General features: G+C 36.7%; 1 protein-coding gene across 1 annotated transcript; it reads left to right on the top strand.

Moving 5' to 3' along the window:
* The first annotated feature begins 13 nt into the window (after positions 1–13).
* Positions 14–26,561, top strand: kitlga (kit ligand a). The gene is made up of 10 exons (XM_085462642.1): positions 14–302; positions 15,400–15,510; positions 16,037–16,093; positions 16,894–17,046; positions 17,661–17,841; positions 19,747–19,791; positions 20,532–20,629; positions 20,828–20,934; positions 23,141–23,204; positions 23,288–26,561. Exons 1-9 carry the CDS (start codon positions 288–290, stop codon positions 23,169–23,171), a joined length of 798 nt encoding a protein of 265 aa, XP_085318768.1. The 5' UTR covers positions 14–287; the 3' UTR covers positions 23,172–23,204; positions 23,288–26,561.
* The last annotated feature ends 1,431 nt before the right edge of the window (positions 26,562–27,992 follow it).

Raw genomic sequence — 27,992 nt, 5'->3', positions numbered from 1 at the left:
GCGTTGTCCCGCTCCTGTGCTGCAAGCGCTCAGTGTCTGGATCTATGTTGTAGATAGCTGGGCTATATGCCACACATTATTAGCCTAGAGGCTGCACATTTTAAAAGTTAAATATCAGTATTTTTGCCGATCTTCTCCTTTTGGGCTTTTCCTTTTCTCCTCCACTTGGATACTGCTGACTTGGGCATTGGATATGTGCACACAGGATGATGACAACCCCTTTCCTCCCCGTAGAAGTAAAATAAAATAGGCTTTCGGACACACTGGATTTGCTCCTGTCATTCCATATGAAGAAGTCAAAAGTAAGTAGATGTTTTTGTTTGTCTGTTCGTTGGTTTTGCGGAATAAATAGTTTAATCTGCGGCTTACGCAGCGGGACTTGTTTCTCCTGCTCTCGAGTAACCGGAAAACCGTATAGATCGGGCACGATTTTTATTTTTAACAAGTTTGCGTTGTATTTGAATAAACCGACGGGACATGTTTCCGACTAATTACAGGATATAAGTGACAGCGGGATCAAGTCGTCTGGGTCCCGCTTCCTTCCTTCCTTTGACGCTGTGATGTGGCTTGATTTGGTTGCCAAATGGCAAACCTGATTTCCTCCTTAAAGTTATGTTTGCTAAAAATGTTCCACCTGTGCACACTGTATGATGACTGTGGCACATTTGCGTCTTCCTTATTTCGCTGGAGGAGCAGCGTCCTCACTGCACCCCGATTAGTAAGTTTAACCACGCCGCCCTGTCACTTCAGCCTTCACTTCTGAGAACGGTTTGCGCCGTGCGTAACTATTCAGCGCTAATTGTTAAAATGAGTAATTTTCAACCTGTAGGTTAGAGTTTATGATTGCTGCATGCACACCTTCGTAAATGGACGGTGTTTCCGTTTGAGTTGTAGTTTAAAGAGTAAAACTACTTTACTCAGTGAGAATGGTGATGCTTGCAGAATTACACGGCTTGATGTTGAGGCCATATTTTATCCACCTCGCCAGGCTGACACAAATCACTAGTAGGTAAATTAAGCCCAGGTTATTAAGGTGCAGTGTAGGACAGCGTGTCACTGTATTTCTTTATGTGTGCATATGTCAGTGGCTCTTTGTTTGTTTTCTGGTAATTGATATGCTCTTTTATCTGCCGTTTTTCCATGTACTGCAGGTTATTCATCAGCCTGCTTTATGTGCGCTGCAGGTCCACTTCGAGCTCCGTCTGTGAGCCTTGACACTGTAATCTCTGACCTATGACCTGGCTGATTGAAAACTGTAGGCTACAAGCAGAAGACTAAATGCACAGTTTAACATCACCATTACTTTTGGCAAATCAGTGAATTTCTATTTAATTTTGGCATTTTACCAATCTGTCATTTTTATTCCCGCCATGAAAGATTTGAGCCTCCAAATCTATACCGGCAGGTCCTCATCTGAGCACAAGCAACTGCTTTATACAAAATTTTAACATTTCATCTAAATTGAAGCCCGTTTACATTGTTAGAAACCATGACTATATCTTGATGTTAGGAAGTCTGCTGCATGAAATGGAAAGCATTTAGTTTGGGTATCTGCGTGCTGCGCCTGTTGGCTAAACTAAACATAGGAAGGTTTAAACTAAATCTCATCTCCAGGCTGTGTAACTGAACCCTGTGCATTTCAGGTTTTTGACTAATCTCAGCCTCACTCTGCTTGGCAGTTTAAGCCCATATTAATGACTAAATCAGATTAAAAAATAAATAAATCAAAGGACATGAAACATGTCAATATGGATATACCAGGGTGTGTACGTGTATGTCCATGCATAAGGGACGTCTTTGAAGTTTCGCAGACTAAGGCTGGGCATGTCTGCCACAGTTAATCTCATTCTGAGCAGTTTCCTTTATTCTTTTTTTTTTAATGAAGTTATACAGTAAGTTGTGCTGTGTGGTTGGACACCTCCCATCTTTTCTTCATGCACTGATATTGCAGCAGTTTGAGGTGTGCTCCTCTGTTATCAGAAGTAGAAAATAAAATAAACATTTTATTTATTTTATTTATATGTATCAAATCTGTTGAAAAAACTGAAATATTTCTGGTATTCCTTGGCGATGGAGAGCTCCTTGTTTATTCCTCTCATAATTTTTACGAATGTTAGGGCATGTAGCAGTAGATTAGTATATGTTTCAAATGCACTTTAATAAAGGTGTCATTTGTCAGAGAGTTTTGAATAAACTCGAGCATTCATAAAAACAAGCTATGGCACACAAATGTGGGGAAACAAGCATGAGTACTGGCTTGTTGCATCACACCACAGAACATTTGGCACCAGTAGGGAGCGCTAGTTTTCTGATGCTAGCCACGCGGGGCTTTGAGCTGTGTGAGGTTTAGAGAGACATTGTGTATCTGGTCTCCTGTGCCCTTCCTGACACACTAAGGAATTTAGCTTTTTATTGTTAATTCAGCAGAAAGATTGAAAGATTAAAGCCAAATATTCAGACAGCTAACATTTCGACAAGTCATCTTGTCAGCTCCAGATAAGATAAGATAAGATAAGATAGAACTTTATTAATCCCTCGGGTGGGTTCCTCTGGGAAATTCGATTTCCAAAAAAGCACAGCACCGACAGAAGTTACAGAGTTATACACACACACATATATATAAATACAGAGACAATATAAATAAAATATACGAAGGGGATAAATAGAATAAATAGGAATAAAAATTAAAATACAAGTGAATTGCACATTTCAAGTATTGAGTCTATTGCACCGTTGACTATTTACAAAAGTATTGCACAAAAGGTATTGCACAGTAGCTCCCTGCTCCTCCAAAGATCCCTGCGATGTTTTACAGTCTCCTCCTGTATACTGACTGTGTTGTTTGCCCAGATTAAACATTTCAATCCAAATAAAGTGACACAAGGCAGGTGAAGAGGCACTGGAGTATTTCAGCACCAGGATAATTTAGACGCACACATGGTTTGGCTTTTGGAGCCAAGTCCAGCACAGGCTGTAAATCCAAAGGCCCACAGCTCACATAATCCAGGCTCAGTTTCCTTCTACTTTATTGTTGTGGCCTCTGGCCTGCTGAGGACCAGCATGCAATCGAATCCCTCAAGTAAACTAAATTTCTCTATCTCTATCTTTGTTTTTTTTTTTTGTTTTTTTGATGTGCAGGAAATATAAACTTGAAGGTTCTGACTTGAAGACAAATCACAAAATCGAATGACAGGCCTCTGAATAATTAGATTTACTGTGTCATGTTCCAGAAGGCATGCTGCAGGTAGGCGTTGTAGCAAAGTGGGTGTTAATGTGTCAGAATTACACTCTCCAGTAATCACAGCTGAATGAATTAGTTAACAATGAGATTATATTAGCAGCAGGAAAGGAAACACAAAGCATTAAATTAGAGCCCGCATGCTGGGCTGTGTGAAATCCATTCAATGCATAATGAGGTGTTGCTGCTGTTGCATGACATATTTAGTGCTTTGAGATGCTTATGGCTTTTTAGAAACCGCACCAGACTATATTAAAGTCAACACTAGTTTCCACTGGCTCTTTCACATTCATTAACATCAGCAGCCCAAGGGAATTTATGCCACCTATGAAGATAAAGCATTAAATCACTGAAATTCCCAGGTAGGCTGCCAGTTATGTTAGCTAATGTCTTGTTTAACACATGAGCAGCTCACGCTACTGATGAGTGTCTGTTTGTCAGTGCTGCATATCAAGTCGACCCTATGACTCACATTTTAATCACAGCCCATGCATCACTGCATATCTATCCACATATTATTTGCTTTGTTGTGAATGACACTCATCACTGCTGAACTTTTGTTTGGCATTTTAACTGAACGTATCTAAATGCTTGCATAGTTTTTCAGATAGTCGTCCTGTCAGGTTTATTTTTTAACTGTTGCGCCATTACATTGATTAGATTTATCGTCAATCATTTCCCACCTGCTCTTCTGTAACACAATCTGAATGCCTTTAAGTTTAGAATAAAGTTCTGTGTGCTGTGGTTTATTTGACAGCAAGAATTAACTAGATTATTAGCACGCTGGTCTCTGCAGTAACTTGTGATGATTGAGCCACCTAACTCGAGGTTGCATGGGATTGGAGAGGTTTATTTATCTTAAGGATCACATGTTATTGGTGAAAATGAAAATGAATCCGCTTTGGTTGTTATTTTGTTTTTAGGCCCTGGGGGAAATGCTTGAATAATTGACTCTGAGTATAACTGAAATTGCTTCATATCAGAGTATTAGTGGTTAAAGACTGATATTGCAAACATGTTTAATCTCATCATAGCCCAATGAAGTGAAACCTCAATCAGGGGACATTCATAGAACTGAAGGACCAATTTGAAGGTCTTTTGTGAAGAAGATGAAATAGCCAAAAGCAATGTTTTAGCAGACAAAGCTTGCACAGTTCAGCAACTGTGAAAATTAAAGAAGACAGAGCTGATGTTCAGTTGCAAAATGCTCACCCCATATGCACCATCCAGGTCCAAACAGGAGGAATTCAGTACTTCCTAGAATTTAAGCCTTTTTTCAAGAACCAAAAACTGATGGAGCCAAAAAAGAAATGCTTGTTCTCTCAAAATGATTTTTTCCACCTATAAAAACCATTCAGAACATCAGCAATATTGAAGGGAATGTACAGGAGCTAAACCTACAGCTATTAGATGACTACCAAACCTATGTTTTATTAGCGTGTGAGTGATTTTTCTTTGTTTGCAAAGTGCTATATTTTGCTCTACAGCTCTGTGTAATTATGGTCTTAAATGGTGACTTTGCCCTTGTTGAAAAAGATTTGTAAAGCAACACCATAAAAGCAACGCTGCAAACCTGGATTGATTTACAGGATTTTCTTCTGTCACAGAGCCCAGGCCTCGTGTCTGAGCGTTTGATGTCTTATTTCTGCAGGAACAAGACGTCCTGTCCCAGATTCACCAAAGGCCTTGTTTTTATCCCCTGTCTAACCTAATGCTCCCATGAAGGGCACATGTCTTTGAGTGCAATATTTTGCTAGAAAGGTGCCTGTGTCTATACCTGCTTGAAAATCATTCTTGACTTCAGTGAGGTTTGGGATACAGAACCGCTGAGCTCCTCTCTTCCAGTCATCTTTTATGTGTCAGATGACCTTAAGTATGTTTGTCTTTATGCAAGAGTGTAGAAGACCTTTCACAAGGTGCTCATACAGCCAGCAAGGAGAAAGAAAACATGATTGAAGCAATTCCTGAGAGTTTAAAATCAATGTTTATAGAACTCTGATCCATTAACCACTTCATGCTGAGGTCTGTCAGTTAGGAATTCCTGCAGGCTTTTTCTAACTGATGTGCAAGCCTGAAATGACTGGTTGGATCAGTTCAACGATTTATCAAACCTGGGTTTGGTCTCTATACAAAAGACGCCGTGACTTGATGTCATGTGAATGCAAACATTATTGGGGAAATTACCGTCACAAGGAAGAGGGTACATGACCAGAGCCAAGCAGATGGGTCTGTTCTGTAGATTGGCAAAATATTTTGAGCAGAAACCATAGGGATCTATTTGTCAGAAGCAATTAGTAGCAGCAATTAGTAGCAGCCCTTTTTCATTTTCCCTCTTTAAAAGTCCAAAAATCTGTCTCAAATGATCCCTTATTTGCTGTTTAGTATAATGTACTGGACTGGTAAGTGTAGACTTGATGCACTGTGTGTGGCCTTGCAGGATTTATTAGTCTCAGAACTTTATTTCTCAACGAGAAGTTGAGTTTAAACAACTGCTTGGAGAGACATTTCTGCATCTCATTTTCTTATTTTAATGACTGCATGACTAATTTATAAACACGACCAATAAAGAGCAAGACAAAAGGTAAACAGTTGCAGCTTCCCAAAGTGGATTTTATGGTTTTTGCTGTGCTTTATGTCATTAAATATGTCAAAGATTTGGTTTTGGAGTGTTTGGAGCAGAGAAATTGAAATTTGAAAGTATTCCACAAAGTTTTAAAACAGCAATCGATTTCTTTTGAAATATTAATAAATGATGGAAGCTTCTGCTCTCACCACCACAGACTCTGTAATTCTGTTGAAATGTATGCCTGTTCCCACAGGGCAAAGTGTTTCAGAGTGGTTTCTTCTTTAGCCAAGAGACATATGTGCACAGTGTGAATCAGCTATGGACCCACAGTGCTTCTTAATAAAGGAACCTCTCCTTTCTTCACCTTCTTTAATCTGCTTGTTACAGTCTACAGTCAGGCAAAGTCAAAATCTGGTTGAGCTGGCGCTTTAAAGGTTTACATTTAGGGATTAAGGTTTCTCAAAGAGTATCTATAACATCATTTTAAGTACAATTGTGAAGCTTATAATCTGTTGCCTTTAAACTAGAGTTTGTGTGTGGATTTAGTTGTTGCTGCGTCAAAGCAGGATTTTTAGTTAATATGGTTTCTGGGTTGTTTTTTTCTGTTTTGTTTGTTTTTTGTTGTTGTTTTTTTGGAAAAAGCTTTCGCAGAATAAGTGAAAACACATCATCTGTTTTGTGGATTAGTTCATCTTTTCTCTGAAGAAATATCTCATATAATTAACACACTATTCATACTGTGGTTGCACATGTGTGTCCATTCTCTTTTAAGGACCTTCTTTCTTCATTTGAGAATGGCATCTTGCCTTGAACTCTTATAATTCAGTGTCCCTTGTGAATACAGGCCCTTCAGATATTTTTACGAGCGCAAATTATCCCATCACTGAGCATCTGTGGTATACATCTGATTCAGAACAGTTGCTAGGGGGTATTAAGATGATGCTGCTTTTTTCCTCCCTCGTGTTTCCAATCCATTAGCTTGCAAGTTGAAGTTTCCACATGATCAGTTAGGACAACTGTCATAGAATTTAAAGTCAGTGTTAGTCATCTGGGCTGTTTAAGAAACATGAATGAAATGTGTGTGGGTTTTGTCATATCCATTTTACTTTAAGGCTGACATGTTCTGTGGTGAACTTAAATTGTGGTTCAGGGAATGTCACTTTCAATTGCTGTCAGCTTTAATGTGACTAGTTTTATGAATTTAATATTACATCCAGAACCCTTTTAAACCCCAAACTATTTGTAAAATTCCCACTTACCAAAGCTCAGTTTCTTTATTCTAAGGACTAAAATTAACAACCTTGAAAATATACAGTGACACCTAACATTTATACTTCTCCCATAAAATACTGTAAGTTGGAGAATAAAGAAATCTTTTGAAGTCAAAAACCAACTGTTACTGATCCTGCCCTAAAGATCTGCAACTTCAACTCTGTTGAATGTAATCTAACATAAATAAAGTATAAAAATGCTGATATCCATTAAGTGGTAGCTTAAATCTTTAATGAATTAATTTGTCCTATCCTTCCTATCCTATCCTTATCCTTCTCTCCTCATCCCATGGGAGATGGATTCTCCTCCCTTAGCCTAATTCTGCCTGTTTTTCCTGTTAAAAGGGAGTTTTTCCTTCTCACTGTCACCAAGTGCTTGCTCATAGAGGGCAATCTGATTGTTTGTTCTTTCTCTGTATTATTGTAGGATCTTTTCCTTACAATATAAGGCGCCTTGAGGCAACTGTTGTAGTGATTTTGGTTATATAAAATGAATTTAACCAAACTTAATACACCCTCAACGGGTTGCGATTTACCAATACATTCAGTCTGGACCAGGTTCAGCAGCCCCCAAGGAAAACAGTAGCAACAAGATATATATTCTGTTTTGAAGTCCAATTTTTAACTTTAATCTTAACTTTAAAGTTGCATTTCTGGTCATTAAGCATGTAAATAAAAATATCTGGTTTCACCTCTTGTTTAGCAAAATGAGATACAGTTGTGCAATCTCCAAGAAAGTTTATAATTTTTCAAGTTTTTGCCGAAATTTATTTCTGCAATTTCTCTATTATCGGGAAATTCTATGTTCGTACAACACAGACCCTTGCCTCCAGCTCATTTGCATTTGTGGTATTTGCCACTAGATTGCCAGTGCGTTAACACTGAAAGATGAATGAGCAGCCCAATGCAGACGCCCAGCCACAAGGAGATCATTTTTTGGCACGTTGTGTTCAGTGGTTAGCAACAAAACCAAAAGCTAAACTACACTGGAATTTTTTTTAAAAAACAAAAGGAGGCAACATACTTTCCCACTTTCCCAAACAATAAAGTAAGAGTAAACTACAATTGGAAACCTAAATCTTTTGTTAAAAATCTATTTCTTTTAATTGAAGAATTGTATACTGTCTGTAATTCATACTGTCAGCTGAACATTTCTGTCTGTGCAGTTCAGTATGCAACAGAAAATGATTTTTGATGTCTGAGGAGAGAGCATTTGTTATCTTTTAGTCACTGGAAAATATGTCTGTACCTCTATCTCAGTCAGGGTTGAATTCTCTGCTTCACACTGTAATCAAATTATACTTCCTTGTTCCTGTTAGACTGCTTTTTAACAGCATCAAGTACAGGGCGCCCTTCAACGAAGCTGTTGATCTACTTGTCTGAAAGTATCTGAAAGTATATGAATCTGATAAACTGATCTACTATAAACCGGTTACCATAAAACTGACAACTATGGACCACCAATTCACATATTCGAGAATGAATCACAAGTTCAACAAAATATTATGATTGTTTTTGTTATGAGGAAAATGTTGTACAAATTTAGTCAAGCTTTTGGTGAGAAGGTGTAAAATATATCACCTACATCTGTAAGATGATCTGAAAAAATGCACAGTTGCACAACTCAAGATTCCTTGTTGGCCAGGAAAAATTCCCCTTCTTCAGTAAGTGCATATTAACCAGATCTGTCTAACCCCTTATTTGTTGATAAGCGGCTATATAAAGGGATTGTAAGAGTATCATAAAACACATTTTTTCCCACTCTTTTCCTTTCCAACAAAAACATTGTAGAGTACACAGCACCATTTTATCCTTTTCCTCCCTTTTTGAATTTTTTTTTCACAGTAGCAAGATGCGATTTCCTGCTGTACACAAACGGTGCACTATAATTGCAATTAAAAGTATGCATTGTTTAGTTCAACATCTCCTCTATTAAGGATGTAGCATTCAAGGGATGTCCTATTTGGTCAAATAACAAGCTTGTTTTGACATTTAAAATTATAGCTTTGACTGTAAAATAAATAAACAATAAATAAATTGTGTGCTCAGTAAGTTACCATAATGGGAGCCTTAATTCTTCATGCACATGCTCATATGTTTGGACAAGTCTTAGCGACAGTAGTCTGATTTGACCACTGCTCTGTCGTGTCATACAGCAATAAGTCTGGATTGACTTTTGCCCTAAAGATGACATTAACAGCAGACACTTCACTGTCTCCAAAAGACACCTGCAGATTGGCTTCTTCTCTGTATTACCCTTTAATTTCCTAGCAAGATCATTATTTGTGTTTTCATCATTAAAGCCTTTAATCTGCTCCAGATCAATCATACGTTGATGCTATTTGGTTAAAAGGACTGAAACATTTGGTGCTCTCTCATCTCTGAAACCTATTGTTTTACGCAGCAGGGGTTGTCTAATTTCTACCTAAATGTTGGCAAGGTCTGATCTCATTAGACATTTGAATAGGTTTGTTTGTTTCCTGTTTTTCTCAACAACATATGCTTAATGGCACACACACAACAAAACGAATTGTTTTCATCATTTATTAAATGAGCGATTTCTCTGAAAATCTGTCATTAGCTATCACTACTTGTGGCCATAGTAGTTTAATTGATCTCAGCTGCTGGTAATAAATTGGCCTCTGGAGACCACCTTTCTGTGTGACGTTATTGTACGTTTTTAATTAAAAAGTAAGCCATCAGACCTAGTTAACAGATCAAGTAATTTTTATCTTCTAAGCCATTCAAAGTATTTAACTGTTAGCTGTTAGCTGTTTATTTGTAGGGCTACACCAGTCGGTTCAAGCCAACTGGGTTAATAGCCCCATATAACAAATTAGGTTTGTTATAGATCCACATTAAATCAACCTCAATGAAATTCACTGTTTACTCAACAAGTTATGTCTCTTCGTGTATAGGATACAGTTTAATTTTGTGACAAAATAGCTATACTTTTTTTAGCGGATTGTGCACTTGCTATAATCTTTGATATATTTTTCTTTTTCTCTTTTTCTTTTTAAATTTAATCTTTAAATCGTTCTGCTTCTCATTTCAACAGTGTAGCTGATATGTAATTATAGGAAAAGAGTTTATCTGAATGGGTACTGAGACAAAATTGTAGAGTACTTTGGGCTGTCAAGTTGAACAGGAAGCAAAATATTCCCCGAAACCCAGATGTCTGACAGTTATCATCTCAAGACAAATGTCGCTTGTAAATGTGTCAGACATAGTTGAGGAAATGGTTTTTACGGTTTATACCTTAAGGTAAATTTATAAAATTATTATTTCCATTTGTACAGCAGTTAGAATTTCTGAATCAGTCTCTAAAGTCTTATCTGTTTTTTGAGGTAAAAAAAAAAAAAAAAACAGAGCTCCAGAATAAAAATTTGACTACACTACTTCCTGATGAGTTGAATCAGGAAGAGAACGAGCTGGTAGTAATTAACATATTCTTTGACAAAAAGAAAAGAAAAAAAACACAAAACACATTTAAAGGTTTTAAAAAAATTCCAGGGTATTCATTGGAAACCCTTGGATAACTTGAACCTGAATCAACTCAAGAACATCTAGACAGAAACAGCAGCCTGGTGTTTTCCCTCCCCATCTTTCATCATCTGGTCTGTTTTAATCCTCATTTCAAAACATGGGAACTAATGACTAATGGCAAAATTCAAAACAGTGATGTAGGCAAAAGATTATGAGAAATGTCCATCTATCTGACACAACAGGCTGCATGTTGCCATGGTAGACTAATGTCATGCAAGGTACTGTGCTCTGCTTTTATGAGATTACGTGGATAACAGGGCCACGAGCCCAGCAGTCTGGAGAGCCTGTTCAGCTAATTAGGCATCGGGTTCAAAGTGGTGATGGAAAATCAGACGGGATAATCATTATCTGCATCATTATAATGAAAACAGAAAACAGGCTTTCAGCAGGCCTCAAGAACTGTGATGCACCTGATGATGGAGAACAGGGCTTTATTTTGGAGGCTTGTGAATTAATATTCAATGATTTTGGTTCTGATAATACTACTATTACTACTACTACTTCTGATACTGTTAAAACAAAAAGTGGTTGTAAAGTGTCCGACAGAAAAATGCAATTTTGTGCATGGGAGATACTTTAATCTCCTGTTAGTGCAGCTGTGTCTTCTGTCTGAAAGTCAATCAGAAAGCATCAGGGAAATGTTCAGATGACCGAGTTCAAGTAAGTCAAAGTGCTGTCGGTACTGAAGCCTTGTTGTTTATTGATATGTTTGGCCTGAGCTGTGTTGGGAATTCCGGAGCCTTTCTGGAACTTTTAGAAACAAGATCTGTTTGTTTTTTCGGTGTGTATTATTTTAACAAGATAGTTCCCATATATTTTTATTGTTGAAATTAGACCGCTCACGATAAGATACAGTTGTTTAAAAATATGGTGTATATGCTATGGACTACGTGACAATATGATACTATTACATTTTACATGGATGTCAGATTACACTGATAGTCTTAGGAATGGTTCCACTATCGTGCACTGTAAAAATAACTTTTGGTCAGAGTGCATAAATTACAGTCACTCTCTTTGCAAATTGTACATTTAGAGGACTTAGATTTCCATGACCGTACCGTCTTCAAGTAAAATAGAACTTATTGCAGCAGTATCGTGCACCAACTGATTTCTACACACAGCTTTACAAATTCCCAGTATCTTTATATTATTTTCTTCAAAGTAGCCACATAGTAGCAATAGTTGTTGCAATGTTGTCCCACACAGTTGCTACTTGGTGAAATAAATTGTTTTACAAAACAAGGTTTTAACAGTGAAAATTGTTGAAAAGTGAAGCTAAATCTCAGTGTTGTTCTTGTTGCACAGCATTTCTTCAACAGTGTTTTTTTTTTAACATTGTGTCCTTGCGTAAGTCTGTACCTCCTTCCTGTGTTGCCAACACACAAAAGTAAGTCAACAGCTGTTTTGATCCAACAGCAGAAATTTAAGCAGGTTTGCGTCCGTTGTTATTTTTTGTTTGAAATGTTTAATGGTAGGTCTGCTCTTAAACCTCTGCTGAATAAAAATCAAAATGATAGAGAGTTGTACTATAAATATGAATGGGAATTGTAAACTACAATTTGGGTTCTTTTTTTCTTCTGTCAGCACAGAAGTAACACATGAATGGTTTTCCTAATCCAGGAAGACAGCTCAGCCTTGGAGCAAAGAAACAATTAATTATACTTTGGTAGTAATCCAGATCTAGGAGTCCTACCATTTGATTTTTTTCTTCTTTTTTTTCTTTTTTCCTTTTAACCAATTACATAATCTGATTTTATTGACTCGGGCAATAAAAGAAAACGTTAAATTATGTTTTGTTTTAATACTTAAATTCTGTATTTTCTGGTCACTCTCAAAAGGCCATCATCATATTCTATTTCAAGTATTCAATTTCCATTTTAAGTAAACCTTTTCATAGAATAATATGATGTAAAACTAAAAACCTCTTGGATAGTGATAGGATCTGCATTAATTATACAGAAATGTCAGGTCTCTACCACCATCATAATTGAAGCAGTTGTCCTAGTCCCCTCATCAGCCCAATCTAACCATAAATCTTATGAAGATTTGTTTCAGAAAGACACTTAACTTTCCAGCACCAAGAGGTTAATCGAGTTCTTTAACATGTTACACCCAGTCTAACATTCGTTGATTGGTTGTGCTTAGCTAATTTATTTCATGGGTTATGAATCTGTCTCATAAGGATCCTGGAATGGTGACTACATCCCCACCTGATGTGTTTGCTGATGTTTTGTTTGTTTGTTTTCTTTTTGTTGTTGTTGTATTTATTTATTTATTATTATTTAGTTTTATTTGTTAGTATATTTACATTTGCAAACATTCAGAAATTATAATGTTGATAATAGCAAACCAGTCACAGGAGGTCCACATGTGCACAACAGTTAGCTGTTTACTAGCTTGATAGTGAAATGATAACATGTCTTCTGAATGTCCTTAATGACCAAACATAATTAGCAAATTTTTCTTAATAATCTTTTCACTGACTTAAATTTGATGGGATGCTTTCTAGTCTGTGTGAAGTTTTAGGGTTTTTTTTTTATTACAGCATGAGCAACAACTGCACACTTGACACACTGAATCATCTTTTAAAAAAAATGTTTCTATATAGTGAGCATGTCCATTAAGCTATGTAAGCTTAAGCTATGTAAGAAATGTAAACAGATGGATATTGTGGCTTGAAGAGGAATTTTAAGGATTCTAGCCTGCTGAATTCACTATAAGCCTGTAACTCCATACACTCAGGTACTGTAGCAAGTTTCTGCATGTAATCCATACTAAAGAAATTACGGGCAGCCTGGACACTGGACATTAACGTAAAGGAGACAACAGATACACTTGTTTCTCGTTCATGAGCATCACTGTGCACACATTCTGTACAGACAGTATGTTAAAGACAAAAAACAAGAGTATTGGAGTGGTTTGAGATGTTGTGTGATAAACATCAGGTTTTGCTTTGCTGAAAAATCCCAACATTGTTCTTTAGTTGTAGATAGGGAACTCTGTTTTTATTATCCCTCATTTGTTATACAAATATGGTTAGAGGTTAAAGATTGAGGCATAACTCATGAATTTAAGTGTCCAACAAACTTGCTTGTTTTTCAACCCCGACTTCCATTTAAAGACAATAGTTGGATGATACAAGCTACAAGGAATTGAATTACATTCCGTCTTTTCCTTTAGCATTTCCTGATGTAGATGGATCATTGTTCCACTGGCTTCCTGTTGTGGCTTATTGTGACTTACATATAGCAACAGGAGGAACACTGGTGGGTTTGAAGATTTGAAAATTACTGATCTCACCCCCAGGCTGGCAGGGAAATGTAGATGGTCCAGGTCTGTGCCGCAGTTAGTTGTTGCAAAATAGTATGATCATCATTAACAATAGAACAAAATCTTGTTATAAAGGTTGCCAGATTAGATGTGGCATAGTTCCCTTTGTGAAACACTTAAAATTTTATCCACCAAACAGCAAGTTCACATTGAAGGTTACTAATGTGTTTTTGGGCTCTCCTTCTTTTTGGCCCCATCTTTACTGAGAGGAGAATTAGGGATCCATTGCATAAGAAGCAGGTCAGCCAAAAGACTGCAAGCTGTCTCTTCATGAGCCTGAGAGTAACTTTAAGAAGCTATGTTTACATTATTGTTCTTACTGCGAGACATATGTTTTTAAGAACAAATATCTCATTTAAATGGCAGCACTCTGTTTCCAATCACTTTAACACTTGGCAAGTAGCAATATTACAAAAAGGGATATTATCCAAAGGATGTAAATTTTAAAAGGTTAACGTTTGGCATCTGATATCTTCTATTTAAGTACACAAATTTAAAATAATTAATCACAGTCGGACCTGATATAAGTATGCTGATACTTGATGGGGTTTTTTGGGTTGTGTGTGTAAAACTTCAAGACTTTTAAAGTAGCTCTTTCTCTCTTTTCTGGCTACCCATATGATCTACCCCGACCTGACAAGACCATAAAAACATTAAAACATGTAAGACAATGACAACAAAAATCCCTTGTCATTGAAAAATAAAAATAACATCTAGTACTGTGTCATTACCCAACTCTGTTCCAGCATGGCAGAGAATCTATTTCTTTTTTCACTTCGCTAGAAGTTAAAGAAGAGCCAGGAACTAAAATACTCTTACAACTAAAGCAACTGCCAGTTAAAACAGAAGGCAAGTGAAAATTGAAAGCAGTCCTCTGAGTAAGAATTCTGTTAGTCATCTTATCAGACTCTTTATTGCATTCTTTAAGACCTTTGCATAGATTTAAGACATAACTTGAATTGGTTTTCCAGAACAAAGACAGTAATTTATCCAACATTGCAGGTGTGACATTACACGTCCTTGTAAAATGCTTTGATGTGTCTCCACCATAAAGACTAGCCAGTAAGAATAGTACTCAACACAGCATTGGCAATACACATTTATTATATGGCTGTAAAATTGTCATATTTCATTGCCAATTGTATTTCTTGGTGACTTCTATAAGAGAAAACACATCTTTGTGCAAGTAATGGCCAAAGGCTTGGGAGGCCGAGTTGTTAAGCATGGAAACACCAACAACTCTAAATCTTGGAAAGTTGCAGGAACAGCTGCAAAACCCACTCTTTTTGTTCTTAATCTGATTTAGTGTGACTTTTTTTGCTTTTGCTTTTTAGGTACAGTGAAACTCTAATCTAATGTCTCACATGAGATTCTGATCATAAATGGCTTTTTATGTTGAAGATGTAACTAATTGCCAAAACATGTTTGTCCCTTCTGACCTGCAGAGTTGGATACACGTCTGTGTCCATTTCCTGCTGTTCATTACGCTTGGGGTGCATTCAGATAGACTTAACGTCAACCCAGTGACCAATGACATCGCTAAACTCTCCACTTTGGTAAGAGAAACACTCCAATTAAATTGTATTTGAGAAATTCTAAACTAAATGTCTATTCTGGTATGTTATACATGGCAGGCTACCACTGAACAATCTAAAGCTATTATAGCTATTAAAATATAGTCAAATGAACACACAAAGCACAATGCAAAGGCATTAGAACTGTATTCAAACCAGTGGCAGATCTTGAAAGTCTTTGGTCAAACAGCTGCAAACACTGTATTTCTCCAGAGAACCATATTTGATCACTGCCATCACTTAACCGTGTAATGTAAAAACTACCTGTTTATCTTTCTAGAATATATATTTTAAATAACTACTCGTCAACAGAGGAGAAAAAAGAAAGTTAGCACCTGAACAGGAACAGGAACAGGAACAAAAAAGAAAGCTGTGTAGTTGTTTCACCAAGTCTTTGTGTTCATGGTTTCAATAATAGTAAATTCACAAATTTTCAAACTGAATGAAAATTCATGTTTTTATGATGTTGCCTGCAGTTTAATGTTAATGTACTTTCTTTTTTTTACAGAGACAAAATATTCCTAAAGATTACCTAATTCCTCTAGAGTACATTCCTAAAGAAGAGGTAAGATATTGTGACATCTTTCAATGAACAGGCAGTAACCAAATTTATGACAAATCTAGCAAATTGATAAGCACAAAAAAAATGCTTTAATTGTCCTTGCATTTGACGTTGTTACTTCAAAGAGGTGAACCAGGTTTATGGCCACTCTGAGTCATTTGGCATATTTGGATTGATTTGGGTGTGTCAGGATGGTAATAAATCAGCAATAAGATGAAACCAGTCTGCTACCAATTTGCAATTGGATTGGTTCAAATTGTTAATAACATAGAATCTGTTGTGATAATACAGCAATTAACTTTTATAGGTGAACAAAAGTGCAAAGTCAAGTCCCCTATTGCCACAGACTGCACTCAACGCCACACATAGACTCAGACTAATTGCAGTGCGTTAACAATCTGTGTTTATAAATTAGGCAGCAATTATTGGCAAACCTTCAACAGTCTGTCTGAGAATGATTCGAGTCAGTTGGACCACAAATGTTTTGACACTGGTTGCTTCTTACCTATGTAATTACCTTGCCTTTGAAAGTGGTTACTCAGAGATTGAACGTGACGCATGCTCAACCTCTGGGTGACCAGCTGGTCACCGCAACTGCCACTTTTCCCTAGTTCCAAGGCTGCCATTTACTCTAGTATGACTGAGCCATAAGACGATGAACTCACTGACAATGATTACCTTTTTTGAGCTACATCCCCATGTCAAACTATCAGTAAACACATCAGCTATGCTGCTATCTTATACCATGTATGTATCACACAGTTCATACATCTCATGTTACATATGTGTTCCTTTTTTTCCAGGCTGGGATGTGTTGGATGAAATTAAATATCTTCTATTTGGAGGAAAGCTTAGTAAGGTTATCAGAAAAGTTTGGAAACGTTTCATCCAATAAAGAGAACATTAGCATATTCATTCAGATTCTCCAAGAACAAAGGGTCCATATGCAGGATCTGGTAAGTTCATTGTTTACTGGTTATCTTTTACCACTTTTATTACAGATCCAGCATCCATGACAAACAGTGTTGAAATGTGCATTATATATAATTGGATAATGTATATGAAAAACACATAATCAAAATATATAGTGGCCTAATTATTTAAATTGAATGATTTTGGATGAAGTTTTTTTGGACTGCAAAAAAAAAAGAAAGAACGAAAGCATGCAAGCTTCAGGTATGCATTTAGTCACATGATTTTCATTTAATATGGGTAGAAATGGGTTTTCAACATTTTGAAAGAGTTACCCATTCTCACAGGTATTACGCAGCATATAGTCTGTTTCAAATACATGGTCGCTACTGGTTTAGGTTCAGAAAGTAGGAGTCATGATGCTTACTCTGTTAATTCACAAGTTATTCTCACACCAGCTTTGCAAGCGAGACATGAAAGGCTGCAGAACACTGAATGTCTGAAATACATGAAGCATTTGCACAGTCATGCACTTTCATGTGATAATATGTAGAAAAGCACAAGATTGCATGTGTGTAGAAAAATTAGAGATTTTTTTGGAAGGAAAAAAGAAATGAAATAAATGTATTTAATGAAAATTGTGTCTCTGTATTTCCAGAATGAGATCATGCTTGATTTTGAGTGCCACTATAGGGAAGAGAGGTTTGACACCAACCAATACTTTGACTTCATCGAAGATTTACTCAGAGCTGCACAGAATAAAGAAGATGCACACGACTGTGATGTTCCTCCCTGTCCCACCTCACCATACCCACCATTAATAGACGAGTATTCAGAAGGTGAGTACTCTATATAACACTTTTATGTTGTTAGACATGTTTGTGTAATTTCATTAGTTTAATAAATGAAGAAAAACTAAATGGTTAATTGAGGTGTGAGATTTGTTGCTTTATTGCTGAATTCGTGTGCAAAGTTTGTATTGATTGCAGCATGTTTGTAGCTACTGTGCACTGGGTTTTGCAGAAAATTTACTATAAGGCCATTTGTGATATATAAATGTTTGCTCATTTGTGTTTGCCTTTAATTCATGTTACAAAAAAAGGGTAGATCTTTTTTTGAGCCAGTGGTCAAATGCTAAGTCAGCATTTCCTCTTACAGATTCTTATTGATTAAAATAAAACAAAGGATAAAAAAAAAAGCACTGGGTCGAACTATTTGAACTAATATATCTCAGGTGTTTCTGCAAAAGTTCAGTTGTAACGCCTCCACAACAAGCTGCATGTTGCACACTCGTGTTCACTCCATCTGGAGTGTGATGCTTTAAGCCAAAGCACACTACAATAAATGACAAGACTGGCAAAATATCTATCAGTCAGTCCAGCTTTTCTTGGACGAAGCTGATGTTTTTAAGGTAGTCTGGATTTCGCAATCTGAATTTGAATTCATCTTTTTTCATTCTGCGTGAAAAGAGTCAGCAAGGAAACAAAAAACAAAAAAATGTCAGAAGAGGATAATCATATTTTTCACATTTTAGTTTCACAGTTAAGATCACTTTGTAATGCACCTGATATTCTACATGTGCCCTTAAAGATATGAATTTAAGATTTGCACAACATTTTTCATTTTATGAAGTTACCACTTTCTCTGTATCAACAATTTGCATTCATTAATGTTGAGAAAAATTGAAGAAGGTATAATCACTTGAAAGTAAAGAACACTGTTTAGTACTCATAAGTCAGATAACAATAATAAAGAATAACTGAATAGGATTACTTTTAATGATGATCAGTAACAAGCAGAAAGATTGTTTAATCACATTTTCATATGTGATATATTACAGTATATCATGATATAATTTGAAGTCAGTTTAATACTTAGCAACCAAAGGGCTACACAGCACGAGCGCGTCTAATACCTAATACCAGATTACCCAGAGAAGTTTGCACAAAATTAAAACTAAGCCTTGTCAAAACCACAGTTGGAAAGGAAACTTTAAAACTCAGAGAAATGTATAATCCCCCCAAAAAAATAATGTTATAACTATACTAACAAGAATATAAATTTGCAAAAGAATCTAAACTAAGGACTGAGAACAATAAAACACACAAACCCGAGGCATAAGTTAAAGGTGTGGGAAAGCAGGCAGCGTTCAGAAACTAACCTTAACTCTTGAAAACGCCCTCCCAAAAAATAAATTTAAACCCTGAACATTTCCGTCACAAGTTCATTCCTGCTTGTAAAACTACAGCCACCCTCTTAGGAATATAGTGAAAAGGCTTTATTTAGGACAGACCTCTTGTGGCTGTTTGGAGAAGCTTTTAATCCACAAACCATTATTTCTTCACAAGAACTTTGCAAGATAAGAGCTGAAAAATGTTCTCAGCGGTCAGATGGCCCATAGAGACACGGCTGAGTCACAGGACCGAGGGAAGATGTCCCAAGGTAGCACATGTGAAAAGGAAGAAAAGAGCCGAAACCTGATTGTCTACACGTTGAATACAGAGCAATCTTCCCAAGCGCTTGGCTTTTCTTTTGCGGAGTGGTTGGATGAGCTCTATTGTGCGTGTTTGAGGGGAGAGTAGAAAAAGTGGTGTTGAGGTGCCTTTTTAACACCTGACAATAAAATGTTGACACTCCTCTCTTCCCTTAATTTCCATCCCTTTATGTCACTTTTTCATTTGTCTTGTTGTGTTTTCTGGTAACTCTGAATCCATCTCTTTTGTGTTTTTCTGTTTATCCTTCAGAGTCCCCCACTACCAGCCCACCGTGTCCAAATGACTGCAACACAAGTAAGTCTGTGGATATTTGCAAGAAAAAAAAAAGAGCTGCAAAACCAGTCCAGCTGGTGTACCAAATGGGCAGCAGTGTTTTTCCACTTTTGATATCAAGTAAGCCAGTGCCCTCAGAATGCTGTCACTGATGAGCAGTGCTCTTCGGGGCAAATTCCTCATCATGTGCCTCGCCTTGTCCTTTTAAGTGTTTACCTGCCTACTCAGTTAAAACCCCTGCAGGGCTTTGCATCTTCACAAGTTGTCAGTGTTTTGATTAACTGCACGTGGAAATGCAGACAGAATGTACATTTCATTAAATACTGATTCATAAACATTCGTTACAGTGTGAAGTGTAAGTGCGTTGCAGAGTGGTTGTAGTAACACAACAGAAACACTGAAGGGGGAGATCAAGAACATGGTGATATAATAAGTTTCTTTTTGTTTACTGTTGCTTTCCTGATAACCACATTAACCTCCAGAGAGATTAAATTTCAGTATTTTATTTGAATGGATGCCAAGAAAATCTTTGCACATTATCAGTAGTTTGTGCCGCAAAATGCTCTTTATGTTAAAGAGAGTAAGAACTAAGAAATAAGGTACGGTATAATATTTATTTGGTGATGCTCTTTACTTTTCACGGTAAAAACAAAGAAAATTTAATTATTAAAAAAACAGAAATCACTGAAGAAAAAGTTTATTTATTAATATTTAATCATAGTTTAAGTAATTTTTAAGAGAATTTGTCCTTTTAATCCTAGGTGAGCAACAAAGACTCCTGCCTGAGGTGGTGGAGAGAAGCCTTCTCTCCTTACTCTTCATTCCACTTTTAGCCATCGTGTTCTTGCTTGTATGGAAGGTGAGCCAACCTTTGACCTCAAACACTAAGCTGAAGTACCTAAGAGATTTGAAAATGTCGAGAGATACAGTCGTGCTTTGTTCCATTGAATTTATGAGAGCTGGCGGCAGCCTTTCAACTTTGTGCCATTGTTCTACACACCTCGTTGATCCTTGTGGTGAACTTTGGAATTAAGAGGAATTTTCTAACCTGGCACAGGTCAGATCACGGAGGAACCAGGACGATGTTCAACAGAATCCTGCAGAAGAAGGACTCACAGGAACAGAAGGGACTGCACCTCCACTAGATACTGAAATATCAGAAAAGTGAGCTTTTTTTGTTTGTTTGTTTTTAATTTACAGGCAATGCAAATTTGCAGCAGTAAAATAATGCTCTGACTTCTTACTGCAGCTGGATTAGTTGCTTAAAACTGATTGAGCAAGCAGTCTGTTAATTATGTACTATTTATTCACAAAAAATATAAACAGAGATCAAAGGTATTACTTCAGGCATGAAAACTCTAAAATAGCAAATTTGCAGTGAAATATTGGAGGTGTGGGTTTTGTTAAAATTGTGAATTTAGTAGTAGAAAATGTTTTGTGTGTTTATTATTACACTATTTTTAGGCCTAGGCTTTGGACTCGTATCAAATTCTGCTGCTACTTTACTTTTTACATTTCCTTCATATTCACTCTTTTGTAAGTCCCCTGATTTCATAGAAATATTTCATAGAATATCATCACTGTGTAGTCAAGACTCTTTAAAGAAGGTCAATAGCCTAACTGTTGCACAATGGCAAGAAACAAAAAATAATAAGTCATTATTTTAAATTAAAAAGTATATGCACAAAATAAATAAAAAAATAAATAAAAAGGTAATTTTTCACCTAACTGTAGGGTGTCGCTCATATATATAACCCTCATATTGCCACCCATATTAAAAAGTTTAGGAGACACCTCTGTGCTAGTCCATCACAACAATGTACTAAACATTCCACAGAGATTTTGGCTGAAGATAGCACTGACATGACTGACACAGCACTGTTACTGCAAATATCCTGATTGCAATCCCATGATGAAAATCTCCACATCTCAAAGGTGCTCTATTGGATTGAGATCTGGTGGATATTGAGGCCATTTGAGTGCACTGAACTCAGTTTCATGTTCATGCAACCAGCTTGAGACAATCTGAGCTTTGTGACATGGCGCATTATCCTGTTGGAAGCAAGCATCACAAGATGGGCACACTGTGGTTATAAAGGGTTGAACATGGTCGCCAACAACACTCATTTAGGCCGTTGTGTTTGAACAATGCTTAGTTGATACTAAGGGGCTCAAAGTGTGACAAGGAAATATGCTCCACACCAGCAGTCCCCAACCTTTTTTGCGCGACGAACCGGTTTATGTCAATATTTTGGCGGCCTTTAAGGTATCAGGGATAAATACAACAAAATAAAACCAGTACCGGTACCAAAATAAAGATTTATTCATAATACACAGGAAAAGACCCAGGGAAACCGAGTTAACGATAAAAATGATTTTTAAAAAATCAATAAAAATTAATAAGACCCCCAAAAACCATAAATTTCACACCCAAGCCTCAACTCTTGCGACCCGGTTCAAACGACTCCGGTACGGGTCCGTGACCTGGGGTTTGGGGACCGCTCGCTGCTCCGCACCATTGCACCGACACTCTGAAATGCTCATACAAAGTCGGATGGATGCACACTTTTATGGTGATGAACCCAACTTCTGACTCTACCATCTGATTGTCTTATTGCCAAACCATCAGACAAAGAAACAATTTTCCTTGCGCTTTCCGGTTTCTGCCAGTGTGAATTGCAACAGTTTGTTGTTCTTATCTGACAGAAGATACGATCTTTGCGGGCCTCTACTGCTGTAGCCATCTTCTTCAAATATGATGCTTCCTTATTGTAACCTACCAAGCAACTGAATGCAATCAGACCAATCTCCTCTGACTTCAACAAAACATTTTAACCAAGAGGACTGCCACTCACTGCATATTTTCTTTTCTCTTATTTTTGGACCATTTTCTGTAAACCCTAGAAGTGGTGGTTGTGTGGGGAAAATCCCAGCCAGCATGGCACCAACAAACATTCCACTTTCAAACTCATTTAAATCACCTTTTATTCTTATGCTTGGTTTAAATTTCAGCAGGTCACCGTGACTGTGTCTAAATGCTTAAATGCATTAATTTGCTTCCATGTGATTGATTAATTTCCATTAGTTAATTTTGCCTGATAAAGTAGCTAGGAGGGGTATATATTCACATCATAGAAAAAGGTTTGAAGATATATATTTACTGCCAGGACTAGTAAAAAAAAAATGACAAAAGTAGTTTTCCTACACTTTTCAAGCGTCTTGACTGCATTGCTCACATTGTCCTACTGTACCAACCTTGACTCCTGTCATGTGAAAGCCATCTCTGTTGTTCTTGATGTCTTTTCTTGTTTGTTCTTCTGCTTCTTCTTTTTCTTTCACTGAAAGATAATGTCTGTCTGTTCAACTGCAGGAACATGCTGAACGTCATTGAAATAGTGTAAGGCTTCTGCATTTGGTGTTCTTCGGTGTATTTGGTAAGATTTTTGACATTGCTGTAAATAAGAGCAAATACATTTCAAAAAGCTCTAAAACCTCATCTCACTCTCCTTTCTCACAGGGTTCTACCCTTTTCTTCTGTTGGTGTCTAAGGGTGAAAAGAAAACACGAAGCTGAATTCCATTGTGAGACCGTAGAGGCGAAAGGCCTGTTCATGACTGCTCTCCAGATTCACGATGGCATATTACATCACCGAGACTGTTCTGGTTTAATCACACACTTATATCATGCGGATAAGCTTGCCTTTCTTCTAAGACTGCATGCTTTTGAGAAAAAAAAGTGAGATATTTGCTGTTATAAACTCCTGTTCCACACTCATCCTGGGACTCTATGACTCCGACTAATCATTCATCAGAATCTGCTGGATCGACAGATCTTTGGGGGAAAGCTATGTCTTTTTACCAGCGTGTCATTCAGTCTGGCTGTGTTTTTGGGCCTGCCGCTTCATTTTCAAGGAACATACCACAAGGTGACCAGTGTTATGCTGGTTATGTCTTGTATGAACTTAAGCCTGAATTACTACCTCCGGTGACCCTCATGTTAACCACACCTTCAGCAGCTCCACAGTTTCCTCTGCCTCCAAGGTTTCCTTAAGATTAATAATGTTAATCTTTGTTGTTCCAAGATGTAGTCACATTATCTGCTTTAAGTACAGTATGTACCCAATGGGGATATATGATGTATTTATTTATTGGTGGCAGCACTCAGTGGCTGCTGTTCATGCAACTATAATGTCTGAAGTTAAGTCATTTAACAGCACCATTACTAAAGGGCCACACATTTTAAAAAAAAAAAAAAGAAGAAGAAGAAAAAAAGGTTCTGTATACTAACACATCGCAAACCCCAAAACATATTCCTCCTAAACAAGTGTCATTTTCTTATTGGTGTTGTTGTTGTTGTGCGTATATGTAATTCGGGTGATTTAGAATGTGTGAGAACACATGTATACAGAATATGCTGCTTTGACTAACTTAGATCTAGACTGTTAAAATCTGCAATGACATTCTGCTAACAAGTATCAGGGATGACGTCTGTGGATTCATATCTTTTTTATTTTATTTTATTTTATTTAAAGGTGAGTTTTTCAGAACATAGAAGACAGGCACATATAAGACAGCAACCGGCTTCCCTTAGCAAATGTTTTAGTTCGACAATGCCTTTATTTTTTACTTTACACACATCTATGTTTGCAAGGCAAAAACTGTTACATAAGAGATTTCTTGATGGCCATTCCTCAAAGGAAAAAACACTAAATTGTTTGAGACAGAAACAGAAATATTCAACAAAGACCTTAGCATTTAGATTTTTATGATAAACTATCTTTCTTTTAAACTGTTTGTTCAAAAACCAAATGTAATCGTAAATCAGGCTCATCAAGTGTAGACTGTTCACTCATAAGGTTTCGTCTGTTCTTGCTTACTTTGCCTTTCAATACTGCCAGAATTAGTGTTGCACAGGAAAAGCACTCGTAGAAAATCTGATGAAATAGTAAGTGCATTTATCAAAATTAAAATGCTAATAAAGGTCAACAGATGATATGAGTTTTTAAAAATTGACAAAAATGCCCCTTACCTTTATAATCCACAAAGTTCTCCACATATTGAATTTTTTGCCTTAAAGTTGCGCCAACTTATCACAGTATTGAGGAAACGGGCAGCAGGGTTAAACTATTTAAAAAGGAAACTAATCTTCACAGCCTTGCCCAAAGACAAAGTAGGGAATCCAATAAATTATGATGGGTTGTAGTCAAGTAATTATGAATATTTTTAATGACAATCAATAAAGAGGTAGCAGTGTGATTAGGACACACTGACTGTGACCTTTCCCATCAGACACATACCTGACAATGACATAACTGGCAGGACACAAACATCAGTATCTATATCTAGTTTGAGTGTTTCTCTTACATATGTGGTCTTACATTGTACCATGTCCATTCATGTTTTTGTGCCTTGTTTGGTTGGTGTGAGTGACTCGTGTGGAAATGTAAAAGCCCTTCCATGTTTCCGTGTTTTAGCAGAGTGGCAAGATCATTACAGGGCAGACAAAAATAACAGACAGGAGTTCCAGTCTCTCTTCTTCTTTTATTTTTAACTGAGAGTTAAGTTCGTTTGACTTGTGCCCAGTAAAGATTTGGATCTAGTAAAGCAGTGTTTCAGAATGTGAAAACTAAAATGGCTGAACAAACTGCAGTGGTTTTAACTTTTCTGTCCACGTTACATTTTCTCCTTTATATCCTATAGGAAACTTTTAATCTGGTAACTGCTTGTTTCCTGTGTATTTGGGACTATATGTTGGGAATTTTTTCATATAGGAGTAAAGAGTATATTGTGCAAAATTAAATATATGTTTTGTTTTGCTTTTTTTGTTTTTGTTTTTTTATGTATACCACATTGGTGTTCATATAGTTCAGATCAACTTTACCTTTCAGCATCAATAGCTGGAATTTTTTCGTGTGGTATTGTTTTTAGTGTTGAACTGCAAGAAAATGTTCAAAAATGCATTTTTGAGGAACGCTTTTGATCATGACAAATTTCCTGTGACATGTTCTTTATGGCGAGCCGAGTCTGTGTTAGGAAAAAGTATAACACTTTGGTGTCCGTGTAGTCTACACCAACAGTACTTTTAGAGGAAATATCTAAACGTGTGGTATGACAAAGTATTGCAATTTCAAAGTTTTCAGTCAGTTGCTTCCTTTCAAGGATGCATTTTTGAACCGTATTGAAGTATAATATCTATGGCAGTTAAGACCTGAGACTTTCTCTACAGTTACCTTTAGGTTGTGCTTCTCCACATGAAGACTATTACACGCAGTTTCCAATATTCTGACAGAGATACGGGCTTCTCTAGCCACAAATGAGCAAACAAGGTATACTATGTCAAAAGTTGCTTTTATACATGGTCTTTGAATATAATGAGCTGCAACAGGTCTAAGCTGTGAACAAAAAAATAGAAAAAAAAAACATGGTCTCCCATTTTCCTGTCTATGCAAGAGCCATAAGCAGCAGTATGTCTAATGCGGGGAAGCCAGAAAGTAAGCAATTTCTTGCATTAGTCAAGAGAATGACTGCCCTTTAATACTGTTCCTATGTGAGTCGTAATGTGTTCTGATGCATCCTGAACAGTGCTTTTGAGTGTGCGAGTCATTCAGTCCATCTATCTTCAGTGAGTGAGTCAAATGGCTCTAGGCAGGAAATAAGTCTGGGTGCCAAAAAGCAAATGTTATTAATGCCTGGTTGGTATTCTGGGTGAAAACTCTACTGTATTCTGTATTTTTGTATAATTGTAAACAAACATATATGAAATATGAATAAAGTACATGTACCCAGCTGTTATCTGTTGTTTGTTCAAGAATTTTAATTTAGAATCTGCTTGATTAGGAATCCACATGTCATGTGAATCCACACATCACATTTTGAGTACTTGCGTGAAAGAGCTTTAGGTACTTTGGAAGAAAGTACATTTTTCTAAAATTTCTAAAATATTCTTGAAGAAAAGCTTGGACAATTAGATTTTTATGGCAATTTTCTATACTTCCATACTGTTTGCATTTGTGTTATTATGCTGTAAAATGTTATTGTCTGATTTAAACTGTGTTCCAATGATAACTTGAGAAAAAGCCTACAATAATGTGTTATGAATCCAGCTGATAAGATAAAACAAACTATGTCCTCACTTAAAACCTAGTAAATCACCTCTCTTGTCTTGCAAGACATTTCTCCCAGAAGACTACAAGCATAAAATAGTTAAACACATTTTTTTCCTGCTCCTTTTCTCCATATTTTATTTCATTAACGCAATTACACAAGAGGGAGTACTTGGCCTTCAGCCTTCTGTCTATATATATGCTTCAGTGTTCCAATATCTCGTGGTTTAACATGGTCTTGAGAACATTCACTGTAGCACACTCCACAGAGACAAACATGACAGCTTTCCTTTGATAGTCTGTTTTCGCTATTAAAGAGAGATTATTTGTGTTGCACCCTCAGAGAGACATGACTCCATTCTCCTTTTTCTTGCAACTTTATTCTCCTCAGTTCAGGTTTGGAGTTTACAGGCAGAATAGCGTATCATCAGCAAAACATCGCTCCCTCACGTCTCAGACACTGTTTTTTTTCTGCCCTTACTGATGACATCACACATCTGAACTCTGACCTCCTGGAGCCAGTAAACTACAAAAATTAACTAGAAATGTGTCCAAAAACAAAACACAATTAAATAAGAATAGTCTTTAAAGATTTTCCCCACAATTCAGAAAAATTTAAGTTTTATAACTACTTTTAGAGCGCAACATTTGCACATTCATAAAAGTACAAATGTCAAAATGCTTTTCTAAGTCTAATCTACTTAAACCATGTGATTTGCAAAATTACTTCTCAATTAATTATAAAAAAAGAGTGCATATCAGGAAAAGAACTTCAGAAAGAATGATTCTACTTTCTGATATAAAGTGGTATTATTCAGTGTATCACACAGTGAAACATGATGATGGAAATATTTAAGTCTTAGAGTGTTTTACCAACTTCAGAGGTAGATGCCGTCATCAAATCAACATTTTCCTGGTGTTATGCAGGTTTTCTCCATCGTACCATGTGAGTTTAAGGTCTACCACTATAGCAAATGACTTGTTCACATAATACTTCGATTTCTGTGACTGCATTTTGTTTGCAAACTTCAAGTTTTTCCCATGTCTGATTGCTGATTCTGATTAGGATTTGAACTACTTTCAAGTACAGACAAGCAATGTTCCCTCTAATTTTTCATGT

This window comes from Copadichromis virginalis, linkage group LG7 (genome assembly GCF_057382275.1).
Source record: "Copadichromis virginalis isolate Kocher_CV1m ecotype Utaka linkage group LG7, C_Virginalis_male_GT1.1, whole genome shotgun sequence".
Lineage (NCBI taxonomy): Eukaryota > Metazoa > Chordata > Actinopteri > Cichliformes > Cichlidae > Copadichromis > Copadichromis virginalis.
The sequence above is the reverse complement of the archived record's forward strand: the minus strand, read 5'-3'. Positions and strand labels throughout refer to the sequence as shown.